Here is a 22161-nt window from a genome sequence, read left to right as displayed (position 1 = left end):
GTGGTCCCCAAGCCACAGGTTGGGCACTCCTGATGTAAGAGGTAAAGACAAGCTGATGAAGAAGGCAGCACCTGAAAGCCTGAATATATACAGGCAATAACTCGGAGCAGAACAGGTGATTTTGTTTATTTATTGCTAAACATGGAACATACAGTAGTTTATTTTTTGCTGCCACTGATAGGTCCAGGATGTAAGGAGTGTGTCTCACATTCCTACTCTGCCTATCCCACTCTAAATGCAGCCCCACAGCCCAGATACACCCTTTTCATCATCCATTGTTTCAGTGTCAGTTGCCAGGCAACAGGACCTATACTGCCGGCAGTGACCCCTCTACTCCGACTCAGCAGTGGGCAGCATCCTCATTGCTAGCCAGCCCTCATCATTGCTTATTCCTCCCCCTTTGCCCTAATTGGCTGGCTGCACTGTGACTCTCTACTTGAACTTCAGAAGTCCAGGGCTCTGGGCTTGTGATAACCTTTAGCTATCTGGCTCCTGTACTACCTTGCTCTGGATTGCTGCCGTTTATCTTACATCCCTGTTTGGATAACAGATTATGCTACTGCCTGTCCAGACCCTTGCTTGGATAATGGATTACCCTTCGACTGCCTCCTGTCTCAATCTTTGCATAGTTACAGGAATACACTACTGACTGCCACCTCCCTGATCTTTGCCTGATCTTTGCCTGGATGATACACTACTGATTGCTGCCTGCTCTGACATTTGCCTGGATAATGAATTTTGCTATTGTCTGCTACCATCTCAGACCACTGCTGGTTAAGCCTCTGGCCAGTCACTAACCCTGTTTGTTCCTAAACAAAGCACCTGTCTTGAGCCTAGCCACCCTAAAGCCATCTGACAAGATACATAAACTCTTTCTTTTCAAGGGATGTTGGGGAGCATCCTGGTTCTGTGAAAAAAAGCATTGCACCTTAGGTCCTGGGAGCATTCAAAAACCAGTAGTCTAGCTTGCCTTAAAAAAAAAAAAAAATAAAAAAAAAAAAAGAAGGTAGCTACTAAAGATGAAACCACGCTATAGTCTCACTATTTTCACCAAACAAAATGTAAACCCATAAAATATACTTTTTTTTTGGTACATGTGATTTTTACTGTATGTGTTGAAAAAACTGTTAATAAACAAAAATTTACAAAAACAAAAAAGTCTAATGAAACTAAACTAAAATTAGAAAAACATATTAACTGTTTTTACTGATGCTTTGTGATTTATTGGAAATCCTTCAGATCCTTCTTTTACATGAAAAAGCTTTCACTACATGTACAAGTAAAAATAAATTGAATAAACACAATTAGTAACTGAGCAACTTATGGATGTCTCAGTCTGATGTTTTAATGAGACAAATTGTGTAAGCAACTCTGCTGTGTTATCAATATGATTAAACCCGATTAGGTGAAATATGTCAGAGAGGAGTGGTCTCTAGTCATTCTGCGGCCAGTGACTAGTTCATTTGGTAGAATAAACTACATTCAATAACGGGCTTCAAGACCAGCACCTGACAGCTAGGCAATAGTGGAGGCTTGGAGTGGTGGCTTTCTAAAGCTCTGCTGGGTGTTTTTATTAGTTAACCATTAGTGCTCTGGGAATCATTTGTTATGTTTCATAAGTTTATTTGAAAAACAAAGACTGCTAATTTATTTATAGTGATGTTCAGTTTAAGATCACACTAATTTATAAATTAGAAATTCATTACATTTAATATTATTAGACTGATGTGTAATGATTTCAGTCATTGGGGTTGATTTACTAAAGTAAAATAGACTGTGCACTTTGCAAGTGAAGTTGCTCCAGAGATAAGTAAATTAGGTAAAGCTTCACTTTGCAAAGAATACACCAATGCAAGGAAAATAAAGGAAACAGCATTTTGTTTGCACATGATTTGATGATGGAAGTCAGCAGAGCTTCTGCTCATTTACTAAGCTCTGGAGAAACTGCACTTGCAGAGTGCAACTGCACTTTACAAAGTGCACAGTCTTATTGCCTTTAATAAACCAACCCCATTGTATGTAAGCTGGTATTATTTAGTAAAAAAAACACTGCATGACAAGTGAAATTGTAAAGGCCCGTACACACGGTCGGACTTTTTGACAACAAACATGCAAATTAGCTGTTTTGGAGCAACATCCGACTGTGTGTACGCTCCATCGGACAAACTTTTTCTGTTTTCATCGGACTTTTGTTGGCTGTGCGAACGGACAAACTTTCTGGCAACAAAAGTCCGATGGAGCAAAGTCCGACCGTGTGTACGCAAAAGCATCGGACTTTTGTACAAGGTACAAACACGCATGCTCAGAACCAATGCAAAAGATCAGACTACAATACAGAAGTTCACCAAAGGTGGCGCTGGAGTCATTGAACGTCCTCTTTTGAAGCGCTGTCAGTACGTTGTGACGTCATTACGTTCGTGTTTGTTGTCAAAAAGTCCGACCGTGTGTATGCAATACAAACTTGTGGACCACGCCCTTTGTACAAAAGTCCACGGAAAAGTTTGTACAAAGTCCGACCGTGTGTATGAGGCTTAAGGCATGTAATAGGAGCAGGTAGGATGTCATCTCAAGAACCTGGCAACAGTGGTTAAATATACTACATATTTTGACTTTAACATATGAATGTATTATTCATTTGAATCTTTTAAATCTGCAGCTTTCATTAAGTTAACATGTTGTAATTGGGATAACTTCCCTGCAAGACTGGGCTCTATTATATTAATTAGTGGAACACATAACAGAATGGCTTTGCGCCATATAGAATTTTATTATACTGCATCATTACTTATGATGAGAATATTAGACTCGATTTTTAATGCCTAACATAAATATGGGCAAAATTAGCAATCCAACTCCCGTTCATTCCCCTAATCTCCCTACCCTGGTTGCCCCAACTACTGGCCTAAGTATAATTCATTTCCACTCTGTATCCCCCCCCCCCCATTTCTCCACATATGGAATTTCCTTCTCAAAACATATTTGTTACCCATTTACATAGGTCCTATAATAGGATACCCAGAGTTCCCCCTTTGTGAGAATTGCTATAGATTGCTTTAATGGACTTTCTTCAAACCTGCTCTTATCAAACGTGCATTGAGTAAAGCATATTTATTCAACCTTCAATTCCTTGACAGAAGGATGATACCATTTCCCAGGGAACTGGTTACTTCACTTTCAGCATAGAGGTAATTATCTAACCTTGTGTAGCGCCCTCTAGTGAGTGTGTTTCTAGAGTGAGAGTAGGCAACCTATACTCTGACTCACGCTTAGCCTGTGACTGTGTAATTGGGTCAGGGTTATTAGAGGTTAGGCTGGACAACTCATACAGACAGCCCTCTGGTGCCTGCCCCTGGATTTGGAAAGTTGAAGAACCTTCTAGATAGTAGTGGGTGGAGCTGAGGAAGGGTTGTTCTGCACATTTGGGGGCCCTTGGCCAATCCCCTGGAGTAGGCCTGGCAGGGAACAAAAAAGCCCTTAAATAGACATGGGCCATACCAGCAGCGGAGTCAAGTGGGAGATGGAGAAGCAATGCTGAGGGAGTGTTATGGTGGCACCTGAGTGAATTGGGCTGCACCACAACTGACCTGAGCCACAAAGCCACAGGCTCTCACTGGATAAAAAAGAGTTTCAGAAGGTGACATATCACGTTCAAGCTGTCTGTCAAATGCCTCTGAAAGCAATCCACCTCAACAACCCACATGTAAATGAGTTCTAAAAAAACTAAAAATAATATATATATATATATATATATATATATATATATATATATATATATATATATATTTTTTTTTTAATCACCTTTTCAATATTTTTCACAGTGCTTCTGGGACAGGGGGTGGGTGGTATGTGGCATTGGACAGTGTCAGTAATTTTCTTTATTTTTAATAATTTTTTTTTACAATTAAATTTTTCTTCACAATGTTTTTTTTTGGGGGGGGGGGGGGGGGGAGCAGGTTGGGGCAGTGGACAGTGTTGGTAGGGCAGGGGAGAGTGGTGTCAGTAGTTTTTTATTTTATTTTTTTACACTTTTGAATTTTTTTGATTTTTTTTTACAATCATTTATTTTTTATTTTTGGGGGGCTTTAGTGAGATGTCAGGGGTTTAGACCCCTGATATCTCCCCTTTGAAACAGAGAAAATGACAGAGGTCACAGATTCCCCAGTCCCTTTCTTAGAACTAAAGATGAATGAACAGGAGACAGAGGCTCCTGTTCATTCATAAACTGAGCAGAGTAAACACAGATGAGGACAGGAACGGCAGAGGAGAGCACAGTGGCAGGAGGAGAACGGGGGGTGGCGGAGAAGGACAAGGAGGGGGGAGGGGGGAGGGGCACACAGAACAGCTGGGAATGATCGGTGCGGCGGGAGGGACAGCTGTGAACATGGATCTCCCTGTATAGCCTTTAGCCTATAGCCGAGTGTAAAGGTTCAGCCAGACAGGGAATCAGTTGTGGTCAGAGGTAGAGGGGAAGCTGGTGCCACTAGGGGACCATCCACCTGGTTACCGGAGACCACTGTGAGTAAGCTGGAGCCAGTACCAGAGCAGTTTTCTCACCAGCCTGGGATGGTGAAGAAGTCAGAAATTTCAGCAAGTGCCTAGCCAGAGGCCCAACGGGACAGCAAATGTGATGCTTGAAGAGTATTTGTGAGTGCCAAGCCAGGGACCCAGCAGGGAAGCGGGGGATGACACTTGAGGAAGATACTGAGTCATAGACCCAATCGCCACTGGATCCTCTGAGCTCTTTCACTTCTGAGAGTCTATTGAGAGACTGGGAGCTCCGTGAGTGAAGACTTACAATGAGAGACTGTAGAGTGCGAGGAGAACTATTCTGTGTTACCAATAGTTAAGTAAAATACCGTTAGTTAAAAGACAAATTTTTTGTTGCGCTAGTGGGTATAGGCTATATTTAAAAGAAGGATCAAATACAGCAGGGGGGAAGGGGGGTGGGGGGCGCGGTGGTTATATAGGGAATAAAAAGGGGGGGGGATATAGCTGGGATACAGGGGACAATGTTTAAAATTCAGATGCTGTTTTGAAGAAGTCCAAAGATCAAAAGCTGTTATGAGATATTGAGTCTGTAGTCACTTGAATAAGGGGATGTTGTTGCACAAGAACGGAGGCAGCATGTTGAAGGGTAGAAGGCACCTTTGGAGAATACACAAGCAGAAACACAAACAGCGCCATCCTAAGTGCAGTAATATAATCCACATTTGTTTATTTAAAAGGTAGTACACTCACTCTTTATAGTAGAAATTCAGGCACATCATATATAAAACAATGTTCCAATGGTCAGTGTTCAAAAAGTGTCTGGTGCCCATCACTCCAGCTTGCATCACACCCACCATGCCTTGTAACCCACTCTACAAAGACGGGTGTAAGCTATCCCTGAATCTGGAGATCACCATTAGACCTTTGGAGGTCCAAGGTAAAAAATGTTTAGATAAAAGTATTGCTCCCTCACCCCCCCCCCCCCCATACTTACCTCACAGTCCTCATTTGATCCAGTAATGTGCCTGTCTGCGGCGGCTCTCTCTTCTTACTTTCCACTCTCACAGTGAAGGCAGTGGGAGCCATTTGTGGGTGGGAGCAATGTGGTGCACAGGCAATAAAGCATACTCAGTCCAGGCGCAAATAAGGGATCTTTTATTGAAGTCAAAGAAAAACAATTTACAATAAGCCCGGCAGAAGGTAGCCCAACTGGGAACAATCATGGATGCCAATGTGTAGCAGAGTGGGTTTCAGTTGAACTGACAGCGTCTGTCTAGAGGAGCCAAATGTGGCCGGTCTGAGCCCAAATGGGAAGGTGTCCAAGGAGAGTGGCAGGTCTCTAAGTTTTCCCCACTGGTATGGAACCCTTCCACTAATACTATCCCTAATAGATGGGTGACCTGTCCCTACCCACTACATACACTCTGAATGTGCACCAAACCTAGAAGCCTGGGTCTTAAATAGACTTTTCCACACCTAACATGGCTGCCAGAGTCACATGGGTAGCCAGCATCCAACCAGATCGATGCCCCCAGTGACCCAGGAAACCATAGAGGACCCATATTCTTCTTGACTTCCTCTTCCTCTGCAGTGCCGCTAAGGTTCAGTGTCACCTGCAATGGAAGAAGTGGATTGCACCTGCCTACATCTCCCCTCTCTTTGACAGATGCTGTCCTCAGCATGAAAACACAATAAAGAACACATGAAAATTGCAATCAAAAGTGTAAAGGCGTAACAAACAGAATTTAAACAACATAGAGTACTTTGCAGGAAGCTGCTGGTGGTTAGACCACAAAGAGCAATGAGTCACAGTGTCCTCTGTGTAGTCATGTGATATGTAATCAGCTTCTGGGAGAGATTGCAGGGCCGCAGGAGGGAAGTATCAGCATACTCAATACCCTCTTCACCTGGGCCCAGGACCAATTCCTCCGACAGTTCTGGACAGTCTGTGGTACTCTCCATAGTAGTTGGACTGTTGATGTCTGTTGTGCTAGGTGTTTTCACCTCTGGAGTGTCAGGAGCCAGAGGATAGCAAGAGAGCGGGGAGGTATCATTCTATAGGCACCTCTTGTACTGGTGGGATATCTGTAGTGCTGAATCGCTCTTTGTCCCCAGCTGGCTTGGTAGAGCGATCACCACTCAACAAACACGGCCTCAGCAGGTTACGGTGCAGATATCTCTTAATAGGATTAGGCCCTTCAGGCCCTTTGCTGCCTCTCTCATTTTTGGTATTTTTTACCAGCACCCAGTCCACGTGTTGGACATGATCCTCAAAAGGGGATGAGAATCATTTGAGAAAATGATTATATGGTCCAGATAGACTAGTGCAGTCTCAAAGTTGAAGTTTCCTAGGCACCTTTCCATGAAGCATTGAAAAGTGCTGGGAGCATTGCTCAACCCAAAAGGGATGCAGTTAAACTCAAAACAGTCCCAAGAGTGTGGTAAAGGCAGTCTTTTTATGATCCTGATCTCTTACTGGGACTTACCAGTGGCTGCTTGCCAAGTCAAAGGTAGAAAAGTTATTGGCCTACTCCAACAACATCATTGATTCCCCTACCCAAGACAACGGGTATTCATCCCTGTGGGGTCAGGTGTCCAACATGGCAAGGTCTTCACAGAAGCCTAGGCTTCCATCTTTCCTTCTCACCAGGACCATGGGAGCAGCTCAGGGCCTGGGCTCTCAGGGATTATCCAGCTTTGCAAACATGTCCTTGACCTCCTTGTACAGAGCTGGGTGAATGTGATGGTACCATTCTCAGATTGATGGAATGTCCCCTGTATAAATTTGGGCGGTCAATGACATCTGCATATCTATAGTCCTTTGGGCTGGCAACAGAGACCAGAAAATGCTTCTCTAAGTGCATCCTTTGTTATGGCAGGGGATATTCCTGGAAAGGAATGTCCAGCTGTTCCAGTAATTGCTTGTATTGTGACATATCAAACGAGGACTCATCCAATGAGGCCATGGCTGCTTGAAGTGGGGCACATGTGGCCTCTACACCAGGCTACACTTCCAAGATGCAGTGACGGGGTATTCTGTACATGTCCACTAAAGTGGCATGGTTGGGTGTTGTCCCCAGGTTGATTAGTTGTTCCTTCCCCTTGTGAACCTTAGGCAGGGTGGGTACAACCAGCCATTCCCTGGGTGCCACTGGTCCACTGGTGATAATAATCACTGATCTAGGGGTCAATCTGAAAATTCACGCAGATGATGCCTTTCACCAGAATGGGCAAAATATTGTCTATGTTAAAGGATAGCCAGGAGGGGCCCAGTTAATCTCGTGTGCTGAAACAATGGATTTAGAAGTCACACTTCATGACTGTGACTTCTTACCTGGTGTCGATTAGGCATGGGACCTCCAGTCAATTGACAATGGTGGACACTACTGGGCTTGGGGCAACCATGGACTGTGGTTGGCTGGGACCTTGTGTTGCTGGTTTCCAGAGGTCATCCCTCTGCCCTGGGAACCACTAGTTTAACAATGCTTTTAATTTCAGGCCAGCCACAATTCTTGCTCACATGCTCGTGAAAAACACCCTGCTTGCACATGCGGTCGTCTTCTTCTGCAGTGGATTTAGGGGGGATGGGCCAAATTCCATTGAAGTGCGGACACCTGTAGCCTGTATGGCAGACAGAGGTGAAGGGGCGAAGGCCTCTTCTGGCATATGCAACAGATCATACTTTTTGGTCACGGCTACCATTGCCTCTGCATCCACCTGTGCCCCTCTACCACAATGCCATTAAAAGAGATGGTGAGTTGCATTATAATTTGCTCCTGCAAAGCCCTCCTGACTGGGCCTGCTTTCAGTTCTGCCACAAACTGACCCCTCAGGATGTGGCCAAGTCTGCAATTTCTGCACAGCCACATGCATACTCCTTTGCCAGTCATATTTAGAAGTGATTGTAGGGTGTCATCCTCCAAGGAGCTATTGGATAGCTCTGTAATCAGCCAGGCGGGAAAGTGGTACAGGCACGCAACGCTCTCTAGTCTTACCTCCCACTTCATCACTGGCATATTTAGGCACCAAACTCAGGAACCAGGGCCAGTCCTGATCCTAAGGGGTTCCGTGATGGACCCTACCCCTGTGTCTGTACCTGCTGTGAGAAGTGAAATATCTTGTCGATTGTCACCAAGCATGGGTGGGTGCAGCATGATGCAACGACAATAACACACAATCCAGGTATAAATAATAGAACTTGCATTAAAGTCAAAGAAAAACAGTTTACAACAAGCCTGATGGAAGGCAGCCCAACCAGGAACACTGATGGATGCCAACAATGTGTAACGGAGCATGTTTCAGTCGAACTGACAGCGTCTGTCTGGAATAGTGGGATACAGCTTGGCTAGTCTAAACTCAAATGGGAAGGTGTCCATGGAAACTGGAAGATCCCTAAGCTTTCCCTACTCATTTTGAACCTTTTCCTACTACTAATACTGTGACTGACAGATGGGTGACCTTTCCCTACACTACCCACTCACTGAATACATGCCAAACCCAGGAGCCAGGGTCTTAAATAGACTTAAATAGACCCAAAGTTCTCCTCCACCAAGACTTATAATCTAATCTTTATCATCATTCTGCGTCGTCCTTTTGGCTATACAACCACCTGTCTTACTGTGGATCAATGAAGCAAAATGTTGTATTTTGTGTCTCTACCCAAGTCACCCAACACGTTTTCAAGCTGCAAGTATACCATTGGATATTGTCTCAGCTAGAGGTTCACAAATTGTCCCGAAGTTCTTGCAAGCTTTCTACTCTCTGCTGAGGATATATTGCCTATCACCCCCAGTCCAATGGCCAGACTAAAACCAATTAGTCTCTGAAGCTTTTTTTTTGGTGCTTTCTATCAGATCACCAACTAGACCCACAGTCATTTTTGTTGTGTGCCAAATTTCAGTGTCCCTGGTGCTAGTTCAGTAATCCAAAATGTCATCCAGGTCTAGGCGATAATGGTAATCTGATATCTGCAACATCCACCCAGAAAATCTTTGCTAAAGCTTATCATTTACCATCTTCTGTCTTCAATGTTGGTGGCTTAGTGTGGCTGAGACACAAGAACTAAGAAAATTTCTCTCAGTGTCCTCACAAAAACTTGCACCCATATTCAATGGCTAGATTCATTGTCCCCTACAGTATTCAGAAGATAAGCTTTGTTTCTTTTTGTCCGAAACCTTCTGGCTTAAAAACCTGAAACCTGTGCACCCTTATACTTCCCTTTCCAGGCAACAGGAAGCAATGTCTATCTACCCAGCAACAGCCTGAATACTGGTTGCCGGGCAATGGGATACAGCTTCCCAACTTCTCCTAGTTTCTCCCATAGTTTACTTGCTGCCACCCTGTAGTTTTCCTGACTTTCTTGTTAGCTGCTGGACAAAAAGTCTAACCACATGCCCCCAGCTCTGGGATTGGTCCCTGATTAAGAAAAAAAACATTCCCCTCTGGGTGATCTATGTACATTGCAAGGATTTTAATAAACTTTGTTGCAGATTCCTACCTTTTGTTATTCTGAAGAAGTCCCTGTGTGTTATCTCTGTCCATGTGGTAGGTAAATCTAATGGGAGTGGTTTCATAATTATTAATCAGCTGCTGCACCTGCAGGGCTCTAATGAGGAAAATTGCAGGGTCTGCACCCCCTGGGACACAATTTCCTATTGGAAGTATCTCACCAAAAATTATATTTTTTGTTGCAGCAGATTCCCTAAATCCAACTTGTATCTTAGTGTAGACTTCTGGCAAAATTAGTGAGCCAAGTTTCTGGGGGAATTTTGGACAACTCCAGATAGCCATATTGCATTGCATTTAACAGAAAATTACAGATCTGCAGATTGAAAAGGAAAGGTCATTTTTAATAACATTTAATTACAATATGACTTGTGTCTCAATTGTGTATGCATGAAAGCGGAGTTACCCTTAAGCCTCATCTGTCTGTGCCTCTGTGCTTGGGATAGCGTTACCTGCTGACCAAGTGCACCTAATTCATTTGTTTGTTCCTGTTGCTGATCTACTACTGCTTTCCACCAGCCCTGACCGACTGTCTGCCTCTTGCCCTTACCTTTGTTCTGTCCAGACTACGCCTACTATCTGTCACCTGTCCTTGCTCCACCTGAGTGACCTTCATCTTGTTGCCTCCGTTTCTGTATGGTATGCTGTCCCGTTTTCTAACTTTGGCTACGCTAGCCACATACTACAGCTGGAGTGTATAGATTTGTGTATTAAGTCCTGGGGGTTAACAGAGTTTCAATAGGCCTACTTGCCTAAGGTAAAGAGGATCCTAAAGATGATCTACACTTGTCCACTTGTATCCAAATGGTTACAGCGCTACCTCTTTAATTCAATGTGTTAGCCTAAAATTATTTCTCCCATCAATTATGAAATAATAATTTTAAAAAACTGTGAAAAATTAAACCCCTACTAGTAGCTTATGTGTATATACAATATTCATCTGAAGATGGGTTTGCTGCTGTTACTAAGGCATAAACCTCCTAATGAAAACACCACTTAAAGGTATAGCGCTATGAGTAGTGCTTCCAGTACACTTGCCTAGTGATGGACGAACGTTTCGCCCGGCGGTCGTTTCGCGGCGAATTTCCGACTTTCGCCGTCCGCGGGTTCGAACGCCTTTTTCCGTCGTTCGCCCCGGCGGACTTACGTGTTTAATGTATACAAGAACTTTAACCTTTCGTGACACGTTTATCATGTGTTACAGGACAACCAATTGAGACATGACAGCTCATGGACACTTGGACATTCCCCCTAACCTATAAATACACCCGATCCGGTGGCCATTTTACATTCTTTCTTCTGTCACTGTAGGGAAAGGATCCTGTGTGGAGTAGGGACAGAGAAAACGCTAGCTATTTGGTACACAAAAGTTCTTTTCAGGACTGGTATAGGTGTTAGGTCAGCAGCCTGAGTTTCTTTTGTCAGTTTAGATAAAGGGACAGAGCGCTGTATGCTGCTATTTTAGGGACAGCTCAGCCAGATTAGTCTTTCTTCATCATCATCATCATCATCATCATTAGCTGTTACTATCAGGTCCACAAAAGAGCTGTTCCAGCTAATCGTTCCAGCCTACTCTTTTTTGCCAATTTGTATAGGGACAGGCAGGAAGCAGTGTGTCAGGCAGTGAGGATAATTTTAAAGACTTGCTGTTACTATTAGTTCCACAAAGGTTCTTTTCAGGACTGGTATCAGTGGTACGGTAATAGGCTTGTACACGTATAATATTCTTTCTTCCAAATATAGAAAGAATATTATACTTGACTGCTGCCCTTCTGCTGCAGTCTGCTAATCATTCACAACTCACTTGTTCCACAAAGCTCTTTATCAGGACTGGTAACTTGGTCTGTCTAGGGTGCTACGGTACATAGGCTTGGGTGCGGTACAGTCTGCTGTTCTGTAAGGACCGCTATCGGTCCACAATACATAGGGTTGCCGTGCACTACTGCTGACCGCTGCCCTATACTGCAGCAGTCCTTCAGCGGTATAGGGACTGACGCACAGTCTGCTAAACACTAATACACAACCTGCTTGGTCCACAAAAGTTCTTATAAGGACTGGTAACTTGGTATAGGGTGCTACGGTACATAGGCCTGAGTGCGTTACAGTCTGCTGTTCTGTAAGGACCGCTATCGGTCCACAATACATAGGGTTGCCGTGCACTACTGCTGACCGCTGCCCTATACTGCAGCAGTCCTTCATTGGTATAGGGACTGACGTACAGTCTGCTAAACACTAACACACAACCTGCTTGGTCCACAAAAGTTCTTATAAGGACTGGTAACTTGGTATAGGGTGCTACGGTACATAGGCCTGAGTGCGTTACAGTCTGCTGTTCTGTAAGGACCGCTATCGGTCCACAATACATAGGGTTGCCGTGCACTACTGCTGACCGCTGCCCTATACTGCAGCAGTCCTTCATTGGTATAGGGACTGACGTACAGTCTGCTAATCACTAACACACAACCTGCTTGGTCCACAAAAGTTCTTATAAGGACTGGTAACTTGGTATAGGGTGCTACGGTACATAGGCCTGAGTGCGTTACAGTCTGCTGTTCTGTAAGGACCGCTATCGGTCCACAATACATAGGGTTGCCGTGCACTACTGCTGACCGCTGCCCTATACTGCAGCAGTCCTTCAGCGGTATAGGGACTGACGCACAGTCTGCTAAACACTAACACACAACCTGCTTGGTCCACAAAAGTTTTTATAAGGACTGGTAACTTGGTATAGGGTGCTACGGTACATAGGCCTGAGTGCGTTACAGTCTGCTGTTCTGTAAGGACCGCTATCGGTCCACAATACATAGGGTTGCCGTGCACTACTGCTGACCGCTGCCCTATACTGCAGCAGTCCTTCATTGGTATAGGGACTGACGTACAGTCTGCTAAACACTAACACACAACCTGCTTGGTCCACAAAAGTTCTTATAAGGACTGGTAACTTGGTATAGGGTGCTACGGTACATAGGCCTGAGTGCGTTACAGTCTGCTGTTCTGTAAGGACCGCTATCGGTCCACAATACATAGGGTTGCCGTGCACTACTGCTGACCGCTGCCCTATACTGCAGCAGTCCTTCATTGGTATAGGGACTGACGTACAGTCTGCTAATCACTAACACACAACCTGCTTGGTCCACAAAAGTTCTTATAAGGACTGGTAACTTGGTATAGGGTGCTACGGTACATAGGCCTGAGTGCGTTACAGTCTGCTGTTCTGTAAGGACCGCTATCGGTCCACAATACATAGGGTTGCCGTGCACTACTGCTGACCGCTGCCCTATACTGCAGCAGTCCTTCAGCGGTATAGGGACTGACGCACAGTCTGCTAAACACTAACACACAACCTGCTTGGTCCACAAAAGTTTTTATAAGGACTGGTAACTTGGTATAGGGTGCTACGGTACATAGGCCTGAGTGCAGTACAGTCTGCTGTTCTGTAAGGACCGCTATCGGTCCACAATACATAGGGTTGACGTGCACTACTGCTGACCGCTGCCCTATACTGCAGCAGTCCTTCAGCGGTATAGGGACTGACGCACAGTCTGCTAAACACTAACACACAACCTGCTTGGTCCACAAAAGTTTTTATAAGGACTGGTAACTTGGTATAGGGTGCTACGGTACATAGGCCTGAGTGCAGTACAGTCTGCTGTTCTGTAAGGACCGCTATCGGTCCACAATACATAGGGTTGACGTGCACTACTGCTGACCGCTGCCCTATACTGCAGCAGTCCTTCAGCGGTATAGGGACTAAGAGTTTTGTCACAGGGTGATTTAAAAAATGACAGGCAGAGGAAGAGGCAGGCCCTTCCGCAGGGGTGGTAGGGGTAGGGCAGGAGCAACAGCCTTGAGCCAAAGTGGGAAGTTGCAGAAGGTGCGTTCAATTACTTTAAAGGACGCACCAGACTTGGTTGAGTGGCTCACTCAGCCTTATTCTTCTGCACCCTCCTCATCCTCTCGATCTGCACCCTCTTCTTCACTCTCTGCTATGTGCACCCCCAAAGACACTACCACCAACAACACCACCACCACCACATACCTTCCGCTTGAGTGCAAATGGGGGCCTTCATGCTCCAGTGTTTTAATAGGGACCCCCGTATAAAAAGCATGAGGGTCAAGGACCAGTACTGGGTGGCAACGTACTTAGATCCCCGGTACAAACACAAAATGGCGGAAATGTTACCGCCGTCGCAGAGGGCTGTCAGAATGCAGCACTTCCAGGCCTTGCTTCGAGAAATGCTGCATTCTGCTTTTGCGTGCGCTGGCAGAGGAGCAATTCCCACTCCCAGAGAAGGATTTGCGGGTACCAATCCAACAGCGCCTGCAAGAAGAGGCCGGTTTGAAGATGTGTTGGTGACTTCGGATATGAGGTCATTCTTTCAGCCGACCCATCGACAGGTGTCATCCGGATCCAGCATCAGGGAACGCCTAGACCGTCAGGTGTCCGACTACATTGGGTTAACGGCCGATGTGGACGCTCTGAGGAGTGATGAACCCCTAGACTACTGGGTGGGCAGGCTTGACCTCTGGCCAGAGCTTGCCCAATTTGCAATCGAACTGTTGGCTTGCCCCTCATCCAGTGTCCTGTCCGAAAGGACGTTCAGCGCAGCAGGGGGGATTGTGACCGATAAGCGTACTCGCCTAGCTCACGACAGTGTTAACTACCTCACATTTCTAAAAATGAATGAGGCATGGATCTCGGAGGAATTCAACACATGTGATCAGTAGACCATGTATATGTCTATAAACAATTTTTGGAATCAAGCACACAGACCTTCTTAATTCATTTGGCTCACTTCCCTGACCCAAAAAAGCACACCGTACTATATGCCCCTACCCTCCTCTTTGAAGAGGTTGAGCGGTGTCATATTTCTACTGGGGCTGCTTATTATGAGGGGTTCCCACCATCCCTGTGCTGTGCTGACTTCCTCCTGGGTGTTCTTATTATGAGGGGCTCCCACCATCCCTGTGCTGTGCTGACTTCCTCCTGGGGGTTCTTATTATGAGGGGATCACACCATCCCTGTGCTGTGCTGACTTCCTCCTGGGGCTGCTTACGGTGCTGCTGTCAGCGCTGTATGTCACGGAGCTGCTGTCAGCGCTGTATGTCACGGAGCTGCTGTCAGCGCTGTATGTCACGGAGCTGCTGTCAGCGCTGTATGTCACGGAGCTGCTGTCAGCGCTGTATGTCACGGAGCTGCTGTCAGCGCTGTATGTCACGGAGCTGCTGTCAGCGCTGTATGTCACGGAGCTGCTGTCAGCGCTGTATGTCACGGAGCTGCTGTCAGCGCTGTATGTCACGGAGCTGCTGTCAGCGCTGTATGTCACGGAGCTGCTGTCAGCGCTGTATGTCACGGTGCTGCTGTCAGCGCTGTATGTCACGGAGCTGCTGTCAGCGCTGTATGTCACGGAGCTGCTGTCAGTGCTGTATGTCACGGAGCTGCTGTCAGCGCTGTATGTCACGGAGCTGCTGTCAGCGCTGTATGTCACGGAGCTGCTGTCAGCGCTGTATGTCACGGTGCTGCTGTCAGCGCTGTATGTCACGGAGCTGCTGTCAGCGCTGTATGTCACGGAGCTGCTGTCAGCGCTGTATGTCACGGAGCTGCTGTCAGCGCTGTATGTCACGGAGCTGCTGTCAGCGCTGTATGTCACGGAGCTGCTGTCAGCGCTGTATGTCACGGTGCTGATGTCAGTGCTCTGTATTACGGTGCTGCTGTCAGTGCTCTGTATCTCCTGCACCCTCTTGTTTGCCTACCCTGGTCCCTGACCTTCCCTCTCCTCCATTGCCTTCATTAGCTCCATAGTCCTGAATTGTCAGAACAATTTCCCAAATAAAAAAAAAATGCTTGTAGTTATCGATCCCAAATTCACCTCATACATGTATTATGCTATTGTCCAGGTGGTGGGACTACGTGCTACCCCCTAATAATTACCCCGTGGCCGCAAATTCGACCTAAAGGTTTGCGAAATTCGCCTCCCATTGAAGTCAATGGAGCCCGCGGCGAACGGTCGTTTTCGCGAACGTTTGTGTCCGTTCGCGTTTCGCGTTCGCGAAACGTCCCGTCGGAAGTTCGTCCATCACTACACTTGCCCACTATTTACTCTCACTGGTATGTCTGCGCCTGGATCTTAAATTTATTTTTTGTAGATTAGCTGACACTAGGGATATCCTTCTGAACTCCCCTCCAATTCACAGCCATAAACATATACGATCAGATGACATGTGTACGCATGTTTATAGAAAGATATTACAAGAAAGATCCTTAGCGGCCACATGTCAAAAAAATCTTCTGATGTCAATAGCTAGAATTAAAGTGTGGACATAGTGGAACTGGTTCTATTTATAATATTTTTTAGCATATAAGCAAACCATTACATATAGCAGTTCACGAGGGCTGCTTAACAAATTCTCAGTCATCTTCTAGCAGCAAAATGGTTAACAGAAAAAAAAAAAGATCCCAGATGTTTACCTGCTAAAGCTGTCTCTTCTTTTTCTCTTCAATCTGTTCTTTGCTGGGAGAGTACTGGCCAGAGCCAGCTGCCCACAATCTTGTGTGCTTGGCTCCATTTTAATACGCTGGCTACCCACGATGCTCCGGGAGCTGATGTCAGCGCATCAGCAGGCTCCCTGGAGCGTGTCTGAACGGAGCCCATTATGGTGACGATTTGAAGACAGGTTTTTAAAAACAATAGTGACAGAATTAAACAAATGAATGGCGCGCATGGCTAGGTCCTTAGCTATTCTTTTCTAAACAAAAGAGAATGCACATATGGAGAAAGGCACGCTTTAATTAATCCGATGATCCCTTAAAGCTACACTCCCACTTACTACAGACATCCTCTGGCACTGCCTTACAGGAGAAAATGTTTTGCAGTTTAACACCTTCTAAGGTTTCATTACTATGAGATTTTAATATAAAAAGTTTGCAATTTAAAGATTTTTATGGTTACTATTAGATTTCAAATATTGTAATATAAACTGTCATGTAAGTTTAATTTAAAGGACGTATGTATTAGCTGTACAATGTAATTTATATTATACTGTGTACAGTACAATATACTATATATAGGAGACAGAGAGCTAGAGTTTTTTTTTTTTAAGATGGTTTAATACTGGTAATACTGACTGATGCTGACACTGGTCGAGATACCTTTATTGCTCATTGGTTATGATTATATCACTTGAAATATATGTATAAATAAAATGAAAATACAGCAGATATTCATTGTGATATTAATAGAATTATCAGAAACTAGCTGCTACCATTAAGTTGGAAAGACTAATAAAAAAAACTGTTCTGGACAATGCAGCCACCTCCTGGAGAAAACTCAAGATACACAGAAACTGGTACTACACAGTAACAAGTTCAGTTTTTCCTTTTTAAGAGCTGTAAGAAAAAAAAAAAACATGAAAAATTGTAAATTGTTACCAGAGCCTAGCAAGTTGAATCATCTTGATGACTTCTTACCATTCTTGGTGGCTCAAGATTTGACATAAACTACAATATTCACTAAACTGCTGCAGATATTGCAGATACTGCAAGACCGAATAACATTACATTTTATTTCTCCTAATGTAGAATAACCAAGTAGCTGAGGAATGGAGTTGCAAGACATCTTTGTTAGCATTTTGAAAGAGGGAGGACCAGAGACCGTAATGCAGCAAAATTTCTCTCCCCCAACCGCAAATCTAGACAACTTTCAGAACCTGGGTCCCCTGCTGGTGGTGGTACTGTGGTTTCCAGAGCTGAAGGTCGAAGTTCCAGGGCCACCCACGGGTGTCTCCCAACAATCAGCAAGTAACTAGGTTCCACTTCATGATGGCTGCTGGAAAGGTAGAGCCTGTCACTGCATCAACTACAGATCAGTCTACTCTGACACAGCCTCAGCTCTGACTACTGCCATCTAATATTTGGGACTTTCAGCACCCTGGCCTTTAACAGCAAAAACATCTGCTCAGGCCTTTCTAATAGGTTCCATCCATCCATCCATGTGATCGACTGACCCACTCAGCCTAGTGGGGTCATTATTTGCTATTCAGCTTGGCTTCATTAGTGCTTCACCTACTATCAAGCTTAAAGCCACTGATCCTCTTACTGCTGTCCACTCTTTTTCTACAGATCCTTTGCCTGCTCTCCAGCTTGACTCCATTGGTGCTTCACCAGCTACCTAGCCAGATGCCATTGATCCTTTACCCCTAACCAGTGTGCTGTCATTGATACGCCACTTGCTTCCAAGCCTGAGGTCACTGATACTGTGTGTTTCCTACTGTCCATTCTGACTCTGCTGATATGCCACATGCTATCCAGCCTGAAGCTACTGCTCCTCTGCCTGCTGTTGATTTCATTGATCCTCTGCCTGCTATTTAGCTTGACTACTCTGACCCTCTTTCTGCTGCCTAGACTGACTTTGCTGATCCAATGTCTGCTGTCCAGCCAGATTTCACTGATCAGTCTGTCAGCTATTTAACCTCACTTTGCTGATCCTTTGCTGCTAAATTTATTGAGCCTTCACCTGCTGCCCAGCCTGCCTCTGCTCATCTTTTACCTGCTGTCAAGCCTGCCTCTGATGATCTGCTTCCGAGCCTACCCGAGTCCCTTTTGCAGTGTATTGCTCCTGTTGCACCAAAATCTGGTGTTCCAGGCATTTCCTCTGTAGTTAGTAGTTGACTTTGCCATAACAGCTCTAGTAGTAGTGATCATCAGGGGTATGGCAGAGTACCATTTGTGCCTTGCCATGATCCAAACACCATTGCTGTGACTTCAGGTGCACTTGGGGACCCAATTTGGGTAGCTATGCCCTGGAAAGTGGCAGTTGGTGTTCAGAATGGGTCTTTGGAATCAGGTAAGCTATTTGATTATGATAAGACACCCTGGTGTCAGGGTTCCAGTACTGTCAAATGACACCAGTGCTAAATCTTTGGCTGATCCATGGTATCCCATTGGGGTAGCTGCTGTCTTGAGGCACTTGAGATGTCAAGGTCCATATATCTATGAGGACCTCAGCAGTGGGGCACCTAGCCAGTTTCCAGACCCCAATGGCAGGATATTCTGCAGGTTGAACTATGGGCTAAAGAGGTCTTGAATGTTTGCAGGCACTAATGATGGGAGACCTTCTCTTTTTTGGACTTACTCAGCACAAGGAACATTCAGTTGAACTTTGAGGATCAAGGATTGATGGAGCAGCCAAGGGCTGCTCCATTGGGGGCTGTTAGGATTTGGATAACCTGCCAATGGCACTGTGGGAGCTAAAGGGCATAGTTGCCACGAGTGGGTGTCTTCCTGGGAACATATATATCCCTTGACTTTCATTGGTGCTTCAGTGTTTTGCCTGTTAGCCATATGCCTGCTTACTGATTTATACTGATCCTTATTCCTCCCATGATCCTGTTCCCATTTCTGCCCAGTATCTGCATCCTGTATCTTGATGCCTGTGCAATCATGTCTGTGCAATCATGACAATATACAATGTTCTTTCCTTCTCTTCCAAGCAAAAATTCCTCCCTCAATGTTGACCCTAACCACAGTAAAAATCTTCTCCCATACCTCAACCTGCAAAAAATAGCATAGGAGAACTTTCCATCTGTGCCACCTTTGTATTTGAGGTCTGATGGGGCTGATGGGCATGGTACTGCAAAGCCTGCAGAGTTGCACATAATGCAGCAATCTACATCTGGCTTGAGGTTCTAGAGCACCCAACAAGGCTGTAGCCATGGCACATAGCCTCTTCCATCTGCTTCACCAGGTATACCACTGGATGAATATAAAAGATACATGCTTTAATTCCACCCCCTCCTTTTTCCTACCCTTAGCTGATGTGCAAATATCACATGGATATGCAGCGCACCAATAATTGTATTGATACAGCACTTGCCCCTTTAAACAAATTAAATTAAATCTAGTGTAAATTACATACAATCATATTCCCCAATCACTTCCATTTCTCCTTCTTACTTGTGTTAAACATGATATATAAAAACAAATATACAACAAAATGTGCCAAATGAATTAAAAAACATAATATATATTATATACACACCATTTTTTCGAAAAACATGTTGGCGTGGAGTTCCCCTTAATATCCATACCAGACATGAAGGGCCTGGGGGGGCATGCTGTTTTTTCTAATGATTTTTTATGTATATTGCCGGGATTTGGCAATACATTACAGCCATGAGGAATTTTTTATGACATTTCTTCCTTTTGAAATTAAATTTTGCCGCGGTACTGTTATAAACATGGGAAAAATGCGCTACATTATTAAAATCACTGCTCCAGAAAAAAACGCAAATTTTTATTTGCATTGGTACATTTCCCCTGGGGCAGTACCCGAGTCCCTATATACTTATAAGCCTTTAAAATGAACACGTTTGTGTCCCTTAGACTTTAACAGTGTTTGTGTTTTTTTTCTGTTCGCATTTTCTGGTGCAGACCGAACCAGGAGGTGTTCGGCTCATCCCTAGTTGCTACATGGGTCATTCCTATTATGATGAATGCAATACATACTTAGCTCTTGCACATTCCAGCAATATCCAGTCCTGGTGTGCTGACCCTCTTTGCTATGCCAAAACTAAGGTGAAGCTTCCTCAAGTGGCACCATAGCCATTTCTCATTCTGAACAGTGTAATTATTGCAAAAGAGAAGTACTATGAGTAGTATTATATACTGTACAGTATATATACATATACAGTATCTAAAAAATATCACAAAAGTGAGTAAACCACTCACATTTTTGTAAATATTTTATTATATCTTTTCATGTGACAACACTAGGGATGAGCTTCGTGTTCGAGTCGAACATACGTTCGACTCGAACATCGGCTGTTCGTCCGTTCGGCGAAGTCTGAACATTTTGGTCCGTTCGCGCCAAATTCGTGTGGCGCTCACGGCCCACAATGCACTGCGATGGCGCAGTGCATTGCTGGCTCATGATTGGCCAAGCATGCACTGTGACCCCGCATGCTTGGCCAATCGCAGCGCCAGCAGCGAGGAGAGCCATGATTGGCCACAGGCAGGATGCCTGTGGCCAATCATAGCTCAGGCTGTGTAGTGCACGCCCCACACTATATAAGGCCGCCAGCGCGGCGGCCTTGTGTAGTGTGTTGGCGTCTGAAGCAGTGGGTGTTCTGTGTACCTTCAACACAGTACACACCGAACGTTTTCGGCCGATTTTCGATCTTGCTGTTGTGTAGTGGTTGTTGTCTGCATGCCCTGACCGCAGTATACACCGCTATATTAACCTCACCTATATAGCTAGTGATCTATCTTTTATAATAGAGCTTGCAGTCAGTAGTGTTAGGAGCTAGTGCGTGCTGTCTGCGTGCTCTGTACCCAGTACATACCGCTATATCCACCTACATAGCTGTTCTCCATTTGAGCCCACTTGCCATCTGCAGGAGTTATTGAAAGTTGTGTGTGCCTCCAGCACAGCACAGTATACATCTGTATATACCCCTTTATCTCTGGTGTTCTATAATAAAGGCATCTGCAGGAGTTAGTGGGTGTTCTGTGTACCTTCAACACAGTACACACCGATCGTTTTCGGCCGATTTTCGATCTTGCTGTTGTGTAGTGGTTGTTGTCTGCGTGCCCTGACCGCAGTATACACCGCTATATTCACCTCACCTATTTAGCTAGTGATCTATCTTTTATAATAGAGCTTGCAGTCAGTAGTGTTAGGAGCTAGTGCGTGCTGTCTGCGTGCTCTGTACCCAGTACATACCACTATATCCACCTACATAGCTCTTCTCTATTTGAGACCACTTGCCATCTGCAGGAGTTATTGGAAGTTGTGTGTGCCTCCAGCACAGCACAGTATACATCTGTATATACCCCTTTATCTCTGGTGTTCTATAATAAAGGCATCTGCAGGAGTTAGTGGGTGTTGTGTGCCTCTAGCACAATATACACTACCCAACTGCTTTTTTACCCAACTCCCTTCAGGCCATTACCATGTCTGGAAGGCCAGCAAGGAGAGGCAGACAGGCGCGAGCCGATAAAAGAGGGCAAGCAGGCTCTGTGTCTAGAGACAACAGTGCTGGTCGTGGACGCGGTGCATTGTCATCAGCACGTGGCCATGGGACACGCATGTCCTTCTTTTCGGCAGCTGGACATGTTGAGCCGCAACATGCCAACGACTTGGTAGAGTGGATGACCCAGCCCTCTTCATC

The 22161-nt window shown here is 45.1% G+C and overlaps 1 protein-coding gene across 2 annotated transcripts in view; it reads right to left on the bottom strand.

The window, feature by feature from the left end:
- Positions 1–22161, bottom strand: part of CPO (carboxypeptidase O) — a 200785-nt gene that overhangs the window by 154680 nt on the left and 23944 nt on the right. The window contains exon 1 of one of the 2 annotated variants that reach the window (XM_077448498.1): positions 16463–16575. The exons of the other annotated variant lie outside the window; for it this stretch is intronic. Within the exon in view, the coding sequence (XP_077304624.1) occupies positions 16463–16560 (98 nt within the window). The 5' untranslated portion in view covers positions 16561–16575. Of the gene's footprint in view, positions 1–16462; positions 16576–22161 lie in introns of those variants that run through there. 2 annotated transcript variants of the gene reach the window in all.

This window comes from Lithobates pipiens, unplaced genomic scaffold, assembly GCF_037356315.1.
Source record: "Lithobates pipiens isolate NorthernLeopardFrog02 unplaced genomic scaffold, aLitPip1_a1.2 Scaffold_22, whole genome shotgun sequence".
Lineage (NCBI taxonomy): Eukaryota > Metazoa > Chordata > Amphibia > Anura > Ranidae > Lithobates > Lithobates pipiens.
Note: the sequence above shows the minus strand (reverse complement) of the source record. Positions and strands in the feature narration are given on the sequence as shown.